At 33.5% G+C, this 18,851-nt stretch overlaps 1 protein-coding gene across 1 annotated transcript in view; it reads right to left on the bottom strand.

Annotated features, from left to right (window-relative positions):
* Positions 1–382: 382 nt before the first annotated feature.
* GPR180 (G protein-coupled receptor 180) overlaps positions 383–18,851 on the bottom strand; it is a 28,676-nt gene continuing 10,207 nt past the window's right edge. The window contains exons 4-9 of the mRNA XM_081302689.1: positions 12,037–12,217; positions 11,845–11,894; positions 8,690–8,847; positions 6,087–6,278; positions 4,000–4,077; positions 383–2,955 (exon numbers count right to left, since the gene is read on the bottom strand). Of these exons, the coding sequence (XP_081158815.1) occupies positions 2,797–2,955; positions 4,000–4,077; positions 6,087–6,278; positions 8,690–8,847; positions 11,845–11,894; positions 12,037–12,217 (818 nt within the window). The 3' untranslated portion in view covers positions 383–2,796. The remainder of the gene's footprint in view (positions 2,956–3,999; positions 4,078–6,086; positions 6,279–8,689; positions 8,848–11,844; positions 11,895–12,036; positions 12,218–18,851) is intronic.

An 18,851-nucleotide genomic window follows, 5' to 3' on the forward strand; every position in this document is an offset into this window, starting at 1 on the left:
TTTCAGGTTTCTAAAAAATATCCAGAGAATGTGCAGTCTCCCAAGGGAGAGAAGGGGTTCATGTTCATGCTGATATACAGATTCTAGTCTTATTGGAGGTGACCTTAGACTTGTATCACTTCTACCTTCATGAGAATTGCTTAACTTGAGATTATGAAAAATTTCCCTCAAGTAAGCTTTTCTGCCTGGATTAATTCTCCCTGCTAGCAATACAGTCTGGCTGAAAGCCAGGTTCAAATTCTGAAGTACTGAGTTCTTTTGATTTCAGATTTCAGCACAAATCTGGATTTAATGTTCAAACCAACAGTAAAATTAACATGGATAACCATTCATTCTCACTAAAACCATACACACTGAATACATGCTCATTAAGTCGTGAGGGTAGAGTAGAAAAACTCAATGGATGGATGACCTTAGAGGAAACAGTCTCCTACTCAGTTCTTTGGGAGCTTGGGTATTGCAATAGGGCTTAGTGATAATGAGGGTTAAGTGCCTGATGCATAGCAGGCATTCTTACTATTATGCATGTCTATAAGGAAAGAATTTTTTTCTTCCCAAAAGAAAAAAATTTTTGCTTCCCAAAAGGGGCAGGAGTGGCAGAACATTTATCCCAAGAAAAATTGTAAAAGTGGATAAAAAAGAATTATCTGACAGAGGAAGAGAAGTAAAGTTTTTATCTTTCATTAGAGTTTGCACTATATGCTTATCTTCCTGTAATCTGTAGTGAAGAATCTCCATGTAAACATTCAGAAAGAAAAAGAGATGCTGTGTCATGACTTACAAACTATAAATTTTGTCCCTGATTACTAACCAAGGACAGTTTTATATATTTATTAAAAACTGTTTTCCTTCATTTAACAATGGCTTTTGAATAACAAAATAAATTATTTGCAATTTCAGCTACACTTAAAAAAAAAAAAACTTTTGAAGTTAAATAAATGCAAGTATAGTAATACATTTCACATATGTTGATTATAGTTACTGTGTTCTTTATATAAAATAATACAAATAATTATTCCTTTCCCATTGTTGCAATTTCACAAATTAAATGAAAAAATTTCTCTCACTCTTTTAGATTAATTAACTGTGACTCAGTTGAACATAGCAGACATTAGCTGGTTGTTATTAGTGATATGATAAAAGAAAAAGTTATGACCGCTCAGCAGATCCTGTAAACCTAAAACATTCTTCAGACTTTCTAGTCTTAACCTGCAGCACTCATTTATTAAATGATAGACAAAGAACTATTAGGGAGATGATTTAATCAGTGGGTTGAGCTTTGTTACTGTGCCATTTTGCTAGTCACACACAAAAATATTTTGCCTTTAGAATAAAGTAGAATACTATTCATTTCCAGTGAGATTATGTGCCAGGGAAAAACACAGACAAAGCCATAGATATTCTTAAGTTGAGCTACATCATTTTAACTAATTTATAAGTTTATAATTATCAGATCATTGCACCATTTCTTGTTTAAAAATGTAATAAGCAGATAAAAATATTTTTAAATAACCAGAAATAAAAATAAAAAGGCCTGAACAACTTGACAAACAGCAACAGAATTATTTCCAGTCAGTTACTATGAATGGGAATGTTCACTTTATACAGCAGGCAGTGACAACCATCTAGCAATTCTTTAATCAGGCACTTGATAGAGTATTTTTAAACTAGTGTACTCAACAGAAGGGCATCTTTCTTTCTCTTTCTCTCTCTCTCTCTCTCACACACACACACACACACACACACACACAAACACAAATATGGCTTTATTACAAAGGATTCAAGATGGCAACTACTTAGAATCCAGTGCCAACACGGATTATAACAAACCCAGTGAGTATTTTGTTTTTCAATTATTCATAGAAAATTTAATCCTGATTAAGTATCCTTGGGCAGGAATTCATGGGTAGTTGATGACTGAAACCAACATTTATGTGAAATGCTTCTGTTAATTTAATCTGGGTATATGGCTTAATTATGATTGAGGATTCAATGTAAGAGAAATGAATTATATCAGGATTAAAATATTAGTACCATATCACATAGTACCTTTTCCTTTTTTCTTTTCAGACATATAAACCTTTTTGTCCCTTTACCTAAGTGCTCAAATTTTAAAATCCTTTGTCCTTAAAACCCAAGTAAAGTGTCTAGGTTTTATTTTTCATAAATTTGTCAAAAATCCTTTGCTAATCAAGCTAGAGCCAAAAATGAAAGAATTGGCAAATAAACCCACCCACAGGTAAACAAAATCTTATTTAGGTAGCTGAATATATTTTATATTCATTTCCTGAACTAATCTCATTTTCAAATTCTTTAAACTCTAACATGAAATACATTTTCTTTAAAGCATTAAAACGAAGCAGTTTTTTCAATCAATGTATTACACTGATTTCATAACTGGACTAGTTTGGATATGTATATGCAAGTAATCATTTAACTGATTACTTTTTAAAATACTATCAAACCTGAGTAGCTATTGATATGAGGCATTATAAGTGGTGAATATCTTACCAAACTATCATATAGTTCTTTTTCACATTTATTCCATATGGAAATTGCTTCAATCACCTTATAAAAACACTCTTTCTTGAAAGTTTATTGTTTAAGTTTCTTTCAAAACATTTGACTTATTACCTTTTTGATTTTGGTACTGCTTAAATGCAGTTATATAAATAACATGCTCTGGTTTCAAAGTTCAATTTTTCATACCAAATGTATGAAAAAAGAGTCACTGTATTTGGATCCTTATTGCACTCCTTTAACGAATTCACTTTTTCTTTTAACAAAAATCAAGTATCAGAAATGTGGGCGACTTTTGTGTCCAGATGATATGGTCAGTGGTAGTGTTACTGAGGAAAGAGAAGAGACTTCCCAGTATAGACTGTGGGACAGGAAAAGTCTGTAGAGAATAACCATGGAAACAGACTGGCAAAGGATAACACCTATTGTAATAACCTGAAAAGAAAAGAAAGAATGCTTTTACTGCAAGCAGAAACAGAAAATATATTCTATTTATCATGAACACGTATATGCTTTTTATATACAGTACTCTATCCTTCATCTTTACCACATGTACATTTTAACAGGAAAATATGACTTATGTTATGAACTGTAATTGTTCAAGGGAAAAATCCCTCCAACAGTTTACAGATGCCAAGTAAGACACAAAAGAATAACTTGCTAAAACATTCTCTCCTAAGGGTGTGCACATAAGAGTATAGACAAGAGTAGTAACTCACAGGAAAAACCAGGTTCCTGGCTAATAGGAATTAAGCATGCCACTACCAAATGCCAGAGTGCTCTAAAGCCCTTTCAGAGATTTTCAAGTCACTTCCCTATTTCTATATACTATCTTCCTACTTATTTACCCTAGTGAATACCTCAGGCTCAATAAACATTTGTGCATTCAAGCACATAGTGCACTGCTTTGTAAGGGGCTCCTGGCAGAACTCCACTATCAAGTGATGGAGCAGTTCGCCCAGGAGGGGAGGAATCAACACAATCAAGACTCGGCATACTTGAGCATGGCACTCCAGAGTGTAGTCTGTTACAGAAACTAGACTGATTTTTATGAATCTATCATGATTTCTACCATTATGGAGCAAAAAAATTAATCTTTTTTTAAACAAAGATGTATTATAAATTCTATACTATGTGGCTGGGTATGTAGTTCAAAGTAAAACACTTGCCCAGCATACACAAGGCCCTGGGTTCGACGCCTAGCACTGGGGGTGGGAGGAGATATATATATTACATATTTAATATATAAAACATTATTCTGAAGAAGGCTGAATTAAGAACAAAAGATATTTCCATCATTTTGCTTATAAACTAAATTTCTAAAAATCATTTTATATTTTAAACAATCACAAGTTCAATATTTTGTCAGTTGTAAAGAACTCAAGAAACTTCCGAATCAACAGGCCTCTCCTACCTCAATATTTTTCAAAAAAAGACTACATTTTCATTTAAAACGACTAGTTTGATTATATTACTTACCTTATCTCTTTGGTAGTCACTGAAAAGGATAGAAATGCACGTAAGAACAGGATGGCATAAAAACCACAGGATACAACCCTGAAACAAATGAATAATAAGTCAAATAAGTACAGCTTTGTCTTTATTTACAGAATGTACCAGATAAAAGCATTGTTACTAGCACTGAATTCCTGATTGGCCTCAACTGGCCTTTAGAATAAAGCTTGCAATAAAATGTAGAAAAAATTTACTGTTGCTGTCATATTAATACTGTTTCTAACCAAATGTGTTGTTAAAGAGTATTTATAACCTTCTATTTGTAAATCTGTTACATATACAAATTTTGATAATACTTATAAATACATTAATATAAGCAACAATAATTGAGAAAAAGCAAGGTACAAATGTAGAATATTTCTGTAAAAAAAACATAAAAATGCACATTCATATGTGAATGTAGATACACAAAGAAACTTTGTAAAAATACACACCAAAAACTGATTAATAGTGGTTACCTATTTGGAGGTAATATGGAGGAGGGGGAACTGGGCAGGTAAGAATGGAAAACTGTTTATATCATACTTTCCAAATATCTTTTTCTGGTTTTCCTTGAACTATTTCAGCATATTCGCTTTTCCAAAAATTAAATTTGAAACAACTAAGTTAATATATAGCTGTTGTGGGGTACACTGAAGATTCAAGGATTAAAAAGATGTAGAAAAAGTTTTTGGTACACTTTTACATGAATGAAAATGGAGGAAACTATATGTAGAAATAAATAAAATTCTCTGGGAGGATAAATTAGGAACTCCTATCAGTGATGATATGAGGAGATGGTGGTAACTGCACAGAAGGAAGCAAGGTAAGAAGTACTTTTTGCTACTCTTTGAATACTTTTAGATTTTTGACCCTATTCAAAAAGTTATATTAAAAACTAAAAATAATTTTTAGTTAAGTTCAAATAAAAACATTTAATACTGTTTTGAACAAAAAAAAGGGGCCCAAACATCTCAAATATATATGAACTTATCAAACAATAATATCCACTCCTGCCCCTGTGAAAAATCCAAAAGCAAAATGGCAATTTCTTGCCCTTTTGGTACTCTGCAGTGGCCCTAGAACCCAGTCTGAAGCTGGGTTCTAGGGCCACTGCAGCAGCTTTGCAAAGTTCAACACCAGAAATAGGGAGGAATTTGGCTCTTCTGCCATACATGCCTCAGAATGCTGGTGGACCAGGCTGGATCTACTGCACACAGGAATGAAGGGACACAGATTTTTGCAACCTGACAGAAAAATAGAACCTCTATGGAAGGAAGGTTTCTGTGAGTTACTGCTCCAACACTTCTCTTGACAATCTTTCCTTTGACTAACTAGGTATAGGGAGAATAAAACAAACAAACAAACAAACAAAAAATATATATTTTTAAAGATCTCTCAGGCCTAAGAGTGATATACAAAGGGGGACTAAAGGGCTGGGGATATAGCTCAGTTGGTAGAGTGATTGCCTGGCATGCATAAAGCCCCTAAGTCAGTACTCAGCACAACAAAAACAAATAAACAACCAAAAAATACAACAATAAAGAAAGGGGGAATAAAATGGACATGATTTGATATGGGTGAAGTAGCTGAAACACAATAGGTACTCAGCCACCTGGCTTCATCTGCTTATGCTACAGGATAGCTCCTCAAGTGTTATAAAACACTGCATAACTCTGAGACAAACAGTTCAGCTAATTAATAAACTGTTGAAAAATTGCAAACTGTATTCTAATTAGAATGATAAATTAGAATATCATTAAAAAATTTAAAAATATTCTGTTACCACAGAGAAAATGCAAAACCCCTATTGATATAAGAAACTATAATACAGGCAAAGTTGACAAAGATTACATGGAAAATACTACTCCATAAGTTCTCTAAAATTGGGAAGATAATGCCCACAGCATTATGGTTATGAAGATTAAATGAGCAATGCAAATAAAGGGCTTACAGTAGGTTCCTAACACATAATAAGTAAACAGAAGTTAGCATGTGGATTTTATTAACTTCCCACAGAAATCAGAACAACATTCATAATCAGAATAATCACTTTTTACCCCAGCTCATACTTTGGCAAATGTGATGTAGAACTCTCTTTTGAGTGTGCTTCTCTCCACTGTGATGATTTGATAGAGTCCACATCCTAAAGACAATGCTAGGCAAATTCTTAAAATGATTAGGAGAATCCCTGCTAAGTTGTGGTGCGAATGGTAGCTGTGATGACTAGTATCTTCAAACTGTTCCCAAAGTAGTAAAATACTCTGCAAAAAATTTTTAAAAATTTAAACATTACATTTAGAGAAGAAAAAAAATGATACCTCCCTAAAATATTTTTTTTTCAACTTTTGCAAACTTTCCCTTTAACATTATATAAACATTCCTAAGGGATGTAAAGATGTAATAGATTATAAAGGCTGTTAAATAATAAAGTACAGGCATAGTTTTTTCCTTGCTCTGATAACAACTAAGTCAGAGAAAATGAATTTTTATCAAGTGAGACCCAGTTTTAAAAACAAAACAAACAAAAAAACAAACTAGTGCTATCCTGATTCAGATATGACATCTCTAAGGACAGAAATATATTGAAAAGGTTAAGTGAATAAATGTAAACTTTCTTCTAAATCCATCCTCTTCTTACTTCAGTATTGTCAATAAAAATCAAACTGTTCTGCATTACAGTCTATTATCTCAAGGTAACTTTCAAATGTCTCAAGATCTTTTGTAATCCAGAATTAACAAGTCAGAGTTGTTGATTTCAGACTTCACTTTTTCATGGTAACCTCATAGCCAAAAGAAAACACATCTTTCGTGTTCACTGTAAGTGCCCAGGGCACTGTTACACACCCTTATGTTGTCTGTTGACCTTTTCTCCCATATTGTTATTTCAACAGTGAAAAGCGCAGCAAGTTCTCATTATGCTGTTCTGTTCACTGCCATTCAATAGAAATCAGTGTCCATCTTTCCTCCATCCTTACCAAACATCAACTGCTTAAATTACTGTAATATTTTTAGCATCAAACATACCTTTGGGCTTCATTTATTTGTCAACTCAGCCCACAGAACGGAGTCTTTAGTGACTTCCAAAGAGTTTAGATAAATCTCACTATGAAATTCAATTCTTAGATTTTATGGGTTTACCAGCAACCTCTTCCTTTCCTCATTCTCACAGTTCTACCCTAATTTTATTACTGCTAGTACTCTAAGTAAGTGAACTTTGTCATCCTGCACATGTAAAATTTTCTTTAGGAGCTTAAATTTTGCTATTACTGAAAGTGTTATTCCTTCCATAAAATTATGCCTATCTGATTTCTTAACCACATTTCTAAAATTAAATTTTACACCACAAGTACTATTATAGAATTACTATTTTTCATGTTTCACATTTTTACAATTTGAACTCCCTATTTTCATACACATATGCCAATATGTGATCTGTATGATATATGTATTTATGTAGTCTTTGGTTGCCTGTCTCATCAACCTTGTTTGGCTGCTGAGGATCAGGGCTTTATCTAATACATTCTTCCTAAATGCCCATTTAAACTCTAGGGTAGGGTCAAAATCTTAATTTTCAGTTTGTATTTCTCTATGATAATGAATTAAAATTATAACAAAATGATTAATGAAAACTGAGTTTTTAAAAGAGCTATGAATTTAGAAATGAGAATTTAAAAAGAAATTAATAATATTTTCCATATATCCTGGATCAAAAACATTAAGTTGGTCTTACTTTATTTTAATCACTTCTAATTGAATTCATAGGCCCTTTCCTGGCACTCTCTACTTTCAAAATATCACCCACTAGGAAATAATCTTTCTCAAATCAATCATGTAAATTCAATACTCCTATGTCACTCATCACCTACTATACTTTACTAATACTATGGGAAAAGATGAATACAGCACTGGCTCCACAATTGATTAGTGAATTTTCAATTTATTTAATGCATTAAAACCTACATCATAATGCCCTTTACAGAGCCCACATGCATATTTCATTATTATCTGTAGTTAATGCTGGCCACAGACTCAGTATAAATTTTTGTTCACACCTTTCTTTCTTCCTAATTTTTATAAATCCATTGCACATAGGCATAGAGATATCTTAGAATACAGTCAATGCTACTAATACAGAGGAAAAGGAAAAAATTAAAGGACCTATGTTTTGCTATTACTGAAAATCCTCAAAACTTATGTCCTCTATATAAGACCAGATCTGTTTTTGTATTTGTTTCCAAAAAAATAGACCCCATTCTATCTTATTCCATATTGTGCCTTTTAATTAATCTCCTATAGTTACTCAAATATTTTTATGTATAAAGTAACCAACTGTAAAGATCCTTGTCAGTGGAATAAAATCTCAAATTCATTGAATCACTCATTAAATGGTCAGTACTTACCATGTAATAAAGAAATATGAAAGAAAGCTATTATTAAGTAGGAAACATTACACTTAGAAAAGCTGGTAGGATGCTCAAATCCAGGTAAGTTACAATTAAATCCCACAAACTATATATATTAGCACCTGGAAGGTTAACAGATTATTTGATCTTTAAATCCATACTTCAAAATGATACAAATTCCTCATGGGTCCCAAATTTCAATTCTGAAATACGTTGGCATTTCTAAATATTGCTAAGCATAAAACTGGGTCTCAGCACTCAGCACTCACCTGTGTTATGACAATGAATACGGCAATGCCAGTGGACGCAGGAGTAGAATCCCACTGGAGAGGTCTGCTTTGAGACTTCTTCATTCTGACTATAGTCCAACCCATGCATAGACTCAGAAGTAGGTATAACATGTGAATTTGGGAAGCAATGTCAAAAACTAAAGGGAAATAAAAATTGGAAGTTAACCAAGTTTTCATAATACACAGAATTTGGTACTTTTTGCATTGAGACAAAATTACCTTTTGTTTTATTTTGTAAGCCACAAAAGTACAGGCATTTTTTAAAGAGACGCTAAGGAAATTCAATAAGAGATATTCATATATGATAATTCTAAAGGATTACAAAAACTTCCAAAAAATGTGTAATGTTTATAAAAACAGTTAAAACAGTGGTAATACTACTTTAAAATGTATACATATATATATATATACACACATACCCATATATATATATGTGTACATATATATATATATATACGCACATATATATACGTATATATATATATATACACATATACACACACATACCCATATCATATCTCTATTAAGTTTAACCTTAAAGACATACATGTTTTCCATTTTTCTAAGCTTTCATAACCATAGATAATCCTGATCAAAAGAATCAAATTTTAAATATAATTTGTGCAGTGTACAAAATATTAATACCTTTAATTCTGGGTTGTTACTTTTTTGATGACTAAACTATATTGTAAATAGCATTTTCTAAAATTATTAGTAAGAAACACTATGACAATAAAGTACATAGCCACTGTGACATCCAATTATGTCAGTTTTAGTTTCAAAGTGCTGAAGACAAATGGAAAGCTTGGTGAATTAGTGCAATGTGCCACCAGGTGGCTATCACTTGAACTGCAGGGGAAGCCTGCTACTTTTAAAAAACAGTAACAAAATCACCTGTATCCAGTTCAGCAGTATAGGGAAACAAAATCTATAAATACTTCAAGTTCCACCCATATTTATATAAACTAGTAGTGATTGATTTTTTAAGGGCTACAATTTTTCATAGTGGTGTGTTCTGATGTGCATTTTGGAATAAATTTATGATAATTTAACAAAGTGCCACACAGAAACTCTGATATTCATAAATTTTACTTCTTTTATGTAAGGATATTATAAAAACAGAGAAAACTAGCTCTAGTATATAAAGGTTCATGTTTAAAAACTGCAAGCTAAAAATCTATTTCTAATACACCTTTTCAAATATATTTTTACAGATTTTCCCCTTTCATCTAAATTAAAACTGGCTACTCTACATTTATACTAATGTATCTGTGGTAGTGAATTCTGATAATTGCCACTACATTTGAATAATATAAAATGTTATGGCCAATCACATCAAGAACACTTTCTTTTCATCATAGATTTTTGAATCACTGTGATATCAATTAATTTTATTAAACATTTCACAAATACACATTCATTTAATTACATAAAGAAGCTAAAGGAATATTCCTACATAAGCTGCTAAGTAGCTTATGTAGAAATTGATTCACTCATTCTGTGTACTTACCGTGCAATAGAAAATATGAAAGAAATCTATTATTAAGCAGGAAATAATACATAAGCTGCTAAGTAGCAAAAACAAATACCTGGAAAACCCCCCTAATATTCTGGCTCATTTCTTTATGTACTAAGTAATACACAGATGGATATGAGACTATAACTGGATAGGTAGAAGACAGCTCATTTGTTGTTGGAAAGTAATTAATTTCATATAGAATACACAGATCACACAAAAACTCCATGCTGTCTTGAATTTTAATTACTTTAACTAACTAAACCTTTTGCTGTAGGAAGCACCAAAAATCAGCAACATCAATTTATTGCCATTCTAAACACAAACACACACACACACACACAAATTTTTGTTTCTCAGCCTTCCATAAAAATGCAAGACTAACACTGTACTATATATAGCAGACACTCACAAATATTCATCAGTCCTTCATTTTAGTAATAGCTTTGCCACTAATTGGCTCTGTGTGCTTTGCCCCTTTGAATGTCAATTTCTTCATCTAAAATGCATAAGCTGAATTATTTCTAAGGTTCTGTCCAGCTTTAACAATCTATAATTCCATTAAATATTTGAAAGACTTCCAAAAGGGAGAAGCAGAGCTCTAGACAATGTTCAGAAAGGATAAGCCCCTCCTGCTTGTGTACAGGAGGTGCACTGAACATATCCCCTTCACAAGGAGAATGAAAGGGTTTTCAAGTTTCAAAATCTTGAAACAGGTGGCAAGGTCTGGATGAGTGGGTCCAAAGATGATTAGTGGTAATACCCTAAAAGAGCAATGAGACTGGAAGAGAAATGTGGAAATATAAAGAAAAGTAAATCCTAGTAGTAAATCCAAAGATAAAATGAGTTTCATATTAAAAATCTGTTTTGTAGAGCAAATCTTAAATAGTTTTCCAATATTAAGAGTGGCATAAAACTTAATGTCCCTTTGCAGTTCTCTAAAATGTCATGATTACAGGACCTTTTAAATATTTTTTTCTATCATGCTTAATTGAAAAATTACTTCATAAAAGTTTCTCTTATAAATAAAAGAACAAAGATGTGTGATCAGCTCAATTATAGATGTACATATGGCCTAGTGTCAGAAACAGAAAAAACAGTTGGTGCAACAGAAAATGGAATTACAATAGGGAAAAAATATTCAGCATTGGGGTCAGACCTCTACTGCTCAATAGCTGACTGACAAATGAAAACATGCTTCATGACACTGAGTCCAGATTCTTTATCTGCAAAATAGGGATAAGCATATCTACTTTTTGGTGAGGACAAAATCAGAGACTATATATGTAAATATGCTCTCAAAATAATGAAGAGTTACATATATTATTAAGAAGAAACTAGGGAGGATAAATGAGAACTAAATCTGTAACCTTGTTTTCAGTCAATATGAGTTCTAACCAACCTTGGGCATAAAAAACTGTACTATGTTAAAAAATTACATATTTATGTGGTTTTTGCAATGCTGGGGATTAAACTCAAGGCCTCACACCTGCTAGGCATGTGCTCTGCCACTGAGCTTTTTTCCCCAATACAAAATAATTTTTAAAAAGGGAAAATGAACAAGCAGATAGCAAGTTTATCTTAAAAAAAATTAAATAGTGCTCAGAACAATACTCACATTCTGCCAAACTTCCCATAAAAGGTACCCCTATTCCATCCTTGGAATACCTGAGGAATTGAAAAGGAACATATTAGTGTAAATTACAAATGTGAAAAAAAGTGTTCATAATCAAAGCAAGCATAATTGTGGTGCACTAATTAGGATTAATTAGACGTAATGATGAACACAGTTTTAGTGGTTTTGAGTTACCTGGAGAAATGAATGTAATTAGCTAAAGCTGAACCAGCTTGTAACAGCAATGCAGTTGTCAGAACCTTTAAAATCATGTGCATGGGTCCTCCTTTCTTAATAGCCTGCCACAATGATTGAGCATAAATGCAAGCAATCACAAAGTACACTAGGACTAGGAGGAAAAAGAACTCATGTAACCCTGCGAAGAGAAGAAAGGGAGTTTGCTTCAGTAAAACAAAGCCAGTGCAGTGTTGGGCTGCTTTCAAGTCTTCCTGTCAATATATATCTAGACTTTTAAAACTGAAGTCACAGCATTTATTTTTGTGAGAAAATAAAGAGGGAAATTATTTAAAAACCAATTTTTTACTTTAGGCCAAAGTTTTAACTATAAAAAAGTAGATTAAACCAACCACTTAAAGTCAATCTATTAAAAAAAAAAATACAGTCAAGGAAGCCCAAAGATTCACCATAAAATCACACTTTAGTTTGAAAACAGCAAATGAAAACAAAGATTTCAATATTCAGTTAGATATACTTTTTACCCTAAAAGTGCATTCTTTTGTGAGAAGTTTAGATCTATTTAGTCATTAATAGTTTGCTATACCTGGATGATGCTCCTCCAAGTGTCGTCCCTGGGCCAGCAGCATCACCAGAGAACTTGTTGAAAATGAAATACCTTAGGCCCCACTTCAGATCTACTGAATCAGAATCCCTGAAGGTGGAACTCATTAATTTGTGTTTTAGTAAGTCTTAGGGTGATTCTGATACCACTAACATGTTCTGGAATGCTCCATTACTTTAAATTTCCATTTGGATAAAACTTTAAAACACCTGTTATAGCCAAAGTCACTTTCTGAGGTAAACTTTGTGTAGCTCTTGCCAAAGAGGAAATCCTATGGAGATCAAATGACTGCTCTATGATTAACTGGAATTGTGATACTAAATAACTGGCCACCAATTCAAGTTGCCAACAACATAACTTTGTTCTCAAAGGCAAGATAGGTCAGTCATATTTTTGGGGAATTCAAACAACAAAATATGAAAAGGGAAGTAGTCCATAAAAGACTTGATGCTAGGACAGGCCAGAAGAGTCAAACTAGGCTACAATGAAATAAAATTTTGAGTGAGCAGAAATTATGAGCAAAGAGCGCTGATTGGCAAAGATGAGAACAAAGTGCAGATGCTATATTAAAAAGGATGCCAGTCATTATAGAGACCTCTAGTTCCAAAAAGCAGCTCTTCTCCATAGTCTTCACGTAACTTCATGATCAACACCACCTTTTCTGGGTTACTTGGAATCTTTTTCTGAGTGTTCCTCTTCCAGAAATTTTAGATTTTTTTTTTTTATAATAAGCCAGAAGATGTACTGAGGTTTACTGCTTACATTTACAGGCATCCCTCAGTAACCAAAGAGGACTGGTTCCAGGATACCACTGGGATACCAAAATATATGGAGTCCTTCATATAAAATGGTATTTTATTTGAATAAAAGCTAGGCATATGCTCCTATATACTCCAAATCATCTCTAGATTACTTATTATACCAATACAATGTAAATCCATGTTAACTATATGTTATGCTGTATTGTTTAGTGAATACTGACAAGAAAAAAGTCTGCATATGTTCAGTACAATTTTTTCCACAATATATTTGATCTGGTACCCATGAAAATAGAACCTGTGGATATAAAAGGCCAATAGTACTTGGTTACACTCAAGACAGTCCCTAATATAGAGCTTTTAAATTCTAACTAATATTAGAATGTCATGAAGCAGTTGAGATTAGAGCCATCTCCACAGAATCTGTGGATAAAGAATGTAAATTACACTCACTCCCCTTCCAATCGTGAACACTGAGCCTGCTCTAATTTCCCTCGAGGAAAACTCCAGTTAATGAGCAGAAAAGGAACCTTTACATTATGTGGACAATAATTTTGGAAAAGATATAGAAGACACAAATAAAAGGGAAAAAGTCAAATGGTTCAATCTCAATCACTTTAGGGGCATGGTTAGGAGGAAAAAAAAAAGGCAGCAAGAAGTTTTTCTCCACTGGGTGTCTCCCCTGCTCTACCTATATAAATATAAAGACAGTCACTTTCTAGAGCAGGTGAAAAAGTATGTTTAGACTTCAGGAAGAGAAGATCAAATAACAGAAGGGGCATACTTCCTTTTTAAATTCCTTACATAGAAAAGCATTGCAGCTTTAGAAATAATGGGACCATAATCCTCAGATTACTGTAGGACTGGAACAATACAAAACACAAATGCTAACCATATTATAACAGCTGTGGGTCAGTAAAATTCCTTATACTATTCTGTGTATTAGATCTTAGTTTTTACCTTTCCTTCTTTGTATTAAGGAATAAAGCATTCTATTTAAAGTTTTATTTATAATACTTTATAGAATATCTATTACAGGATAAAGTTTCAGGCTCCATTAGGGTACAAATCTACCATGGAAAGAAAATCCTCAGACTAAGAAATCAGAATAATGTGGTAGGAGGGTACTTTTAAAAATAAGACACCTATTACCAGCAAAAAAAAAAAAAAAAAAGAAAAAAAGCCTGAGGATTATTCAATGTTAAATGTGTCTCTCAGAAAGGACCAATTTTATAGCCAACAAAGCAAATTGTTTCACTGAAATAATATATTAAATGAACCAAACTAAGATACTTTGTTCACTAAATTTTAGATAAATGATTCTTTCCTTAAGGCCATCCATGAGCTACTTTAAAGATAAAAGGGTGTGTTGTGTCTACACTGTTTTTAAAATTTTTAATGTTTTTAATGAGTATGTTACGTTCTATATAATATATATAGAATCACACACACATGGGATATAATTTGCTTCATTTCAGTCCCTATCACTTCTTCTTTTCTCTTCCTCCTCCCTGCTGTTCCCCTTCCTCTACCTACTGGGCTTCCCTCCATTTTATTGTTTTTAAAATTGATACTTTACAGAAGCTAGAGCAAAATAAGGGGAAAAAAAACAAAAACAACAACAACAACGGTCCAGGGGGGGGGATCCCACAAAAAAGGGAGATCAGTGGAGTGGAGGAAGGAGATAAAGGAGGTCAGGAAGAGAGGAACTCTGGAATGAAACAGACCAAAATATGCTATGTACATACATAAATGTCCACAGTGTATATCTACAAAGCACTGTTTTTTTAAAAAACAAATCACTCCCCCAAAAGTCTGATTTTTTTCCTCTTCAGTTACCAATTATACTTTTTTTATGCCACCAAGCTTCACAAGACCAAAACAATCTGTGTTTGTTCACACTGAAATTAAAATCTAAAAAACAGATGAATACAAAGTGTTACTTGTCCTACTTAAAACAACATTCACTAAAGAAGAAACACATACTTAAATGAACATGTAACTGTGGTGACACAGGTTATAAGGAAATGTATAGGTTGTAAGGCAAGTTCAAATGAAGAACTGGCAAAATCAAGTAGGAAGAAAACTTAGAGAAGAGCTTCAATAACTTCAGCCCCACCTAAATGATGGGAGAGCAGAGGATAAGAAAAGCAGAAAGAATCCTTGAGCCATGGGGCATCACTTGCAGCAGATCTGCCTGCCTGTCCACCATCCTTCCTGTCTTGGTCCCAATATGTACCCTCCCTCCTATGCCACAACAGCAACCAGAAATTCCAATACCCTTGCCAGCAGGAGGTAAACCTAGCCCCTTTGACAGATTTTTTTTACCTTTATCATCTTTCTGGTATGGAAACAAATATTTCTCTTATAATGCAAAGATATATGACCTAGTTCTAGCCAACGAAATGTGATGGGAGCTTCTGGGAAAGATTCCCTTGCTATTAAGAAGAGATACCAAAATTTGCCAATACCTAGATGGAATGTCCAGAACAACTATAGCTAAACCTATGGGGAGCCAACCTAAAGACAAAGGTGACAGAGGATACCAGGGCAGAGAGACACTAAATAATCCACTCTGGAAAAGCTTTAGATCCTTTTCTTGTTTAAGATAATTAAGTATACCACTTGCCTTAGGGTTTTCTATTACTTTAAGCTTAAAACATTTACTAATAAAACATGTTACCAGTGCAACATTAAGATCTAACCCATTATCTTTTGGAACATAGAGGAAAAAAGGGAAAACAGAAAAGCATGAACATGTATGCTAAAATTAAATACAGTGAGATGGCAGATGTGAAAGCCTGTAATATTCCAATGAAAACCAGTCTATCTATAGCCTTAGGTAATAACGCTCTTGGCATCCTAGGTGCTTCTTTTGGTCTCTAACAAGAGCACGAATACAGTTAACAAGGATTTTAATCTTTTTACAAAGCAGTTTCATTTGATTCTACCTTAAAGCATTATGCTCCTATTTAGTACACTGTCCAGTGGCATCAAACTTGCCTCAGTTCATTTTGTAAAATTAGACTGTATAGAATAGAGGATTAACCAAAGTCTGTTAGATATAAAAACACTAATTGTTTTGAAAGAAAATAAATTATAAAATTTAACCAGATTAACATGTAACATTAATTGCAGCAATTATCAGCAGGTTATTCTAATTCAAACCTCCCAGACATATGGAAATAGTCAATTCTTAATAAATAAAGCCATAGCAAATCAATTCTCCTTACTTGGAGCAGATAACGAGATAAGTGACCAAGTTTCTGAAATGAACTAATTGGAGATTATTCCCTGAAAACAAATACCTGAGAATAAAAGAATCCCTCTTAAGCCTTTACTTTAAAAAACTAACACATCACCAAAACAATGTGGAGTAGAGACTTTTAGGTCAGTGGTCCTGACAACAAACAGAATCAACTTCAGAGCTCTGAACCAATCTGGATTTTTAAAAATAGCTTCTCTAGCTATAAACACAGTAATAGGCTGCAAACCATCAATTTGGACTAGAATGAAAAAGAATTGCAGGCATTTTAATCAATACAATGATATGATCTTTAGGAATTGAACTAGTCAAAAATTAAGGTTGAGTACTTTTGGGTACTTTTGGCACTTTTTAATAATCAATCCCTGAAGGTTAGTCCTGCACAGAATCATGCTTAATGAAAATACACATTACAGTGAGGTTTTGCTCCTTGTTTAAACATTGTCAGCTACATAACCAATGTAACTTTACACATTTTAGAATAAGAAAGAACTTTAAGATATCAGAGTGAGCATCAAACCAACATCAGTGACAACATTAAGAAAAGTTAGAATGAGTCAGAACTAAGAAGCAAAGCAGAATGTAAATCCTAAAAAGCTAGCCATAACTCCAGATGTTAAGGAAAACACTGGAAGATATGGGCAAGGTTCAGGACAAGGCAGGTGGGTGTGGGTGGCATTCATTGGCCCAAGCACACAGCACAGGGCAGAGATGTAATTGCATAAAGGTGTGGGTTCAAAGTTCAGATGTGAAATTGGAATGAGGGAAAAGAGCAGAAATGGAAGCCTGGAAAAGGAGGCAAGAAAAAAAGCATATCAGGAGTCTCAAGTCCCAGAGAGCCACACAATAAATAAGACAACCTCTTGAGCCAAAGGTCTACTGCCTAGAAGGCAGGAGGGGAAAGGACAGCGCATCTGGACTCCACTAGAGGCAGTGGGGCTGGCATATAAAGGATTACTTCCTAGTAAGCCCTTGCCTGGCCCTAAAAATTGGTGTTAAATGAAATAATGAAATCATACAGTAAAGTGATCTTTCTTTCCCATATCTTTTTAAAACAGCTTTACTAAGGAGGCATAACTGATGTATATCATAAAACGCACTCAAGGTTAGTATACGATAATTTTTGGTATAGTTATACAGTTGTGCAACAACCACAATTCAGTTTTTTTCTTTTGGTAGTACTGGGGATTGAACTCAAAGCCTTGAATATGCTAGGCAAGTGTTCCCCACTGAGCTATAGTCCCAGCCCACAATTCAGTTCTAAAACATTTCCACTTCTTCCAAAAGCCCCTGGTTCGTGTTTGCAGTAATTCTCATACCTACTCTCAACTCCAAGCAACTATCAACTTTTTCAAAGTGTCTTTATTAGTGGATTATAGCTATACATAATAGTGAGGCTCATTTTGACATAACACATGCATGGAATATAATTTATTCCATTTCAGTGTCCATCTCCTCTTCTACTCCGTTGTTCTCCCCCATCTCTATTATTGCTCTTATAAACTGGTACTTCATAAATATACATAAAGGTGGAATTTACCATGGTACATTCACACATGCACACAGCATAATTTGGTCAACATCATTCTGCTATTCCTTTCCCTTCCCTTCCCTCCCCTGTCCCTTTCAAACCACACCCCCACCCCACTGATCTCCCTTCCATTTTCATGGTGCTGTTGAAAGGGATCTTAAAAGTAATTTAGTCCTGGGCTGGGGATGTGGCTCAAGCGGTAACACGCATGCGCGGGGTGCTGGGTTCGATCCTCAGCATCACATAAAATAAAATAAAGATGTTGTGTCCACCGAAAACTGAAAAATAAATATTAAAAAATTCCCTCTCTAAAAAAAAAAGTAATTTAGTCCAAATCAGTCATCCAATGCTATCAGATTTGGATTTCACCAATGCCTTTTCAAAATATGGAAAATAAATGTCAACATCTTTTATAAAGATAAAACAAATGACAAGACTAGCTTTCAATAATGATCCACACTGTTCTAAGGTTATCATTAGTGAAATCTGACCTTTAAGTTCATCTGCATTCAAAAACAACCTGAGTGGCTTAGACTCTCATTTCCCTCACAAAAAGAACTTTTAAAACTATCTATTTTAAAACATTAGCATCCCACTGACTCTATAAACTTTTTCAAACCAATGGATATTATAATATACTCATTCTTTATACATTCA

This window comes from Spermophilus citellus (genome assembly GCF_964194105.1).
Source record: "Spermophilus citellus genome assembly, chromosome: 1".
NCBI classification, from domain to species: Eukaryota; Metazoa; Chordata; class Mammalia; order Rodentia; family Sciuridae; genus Spermophilus; species Spermophilus citellus.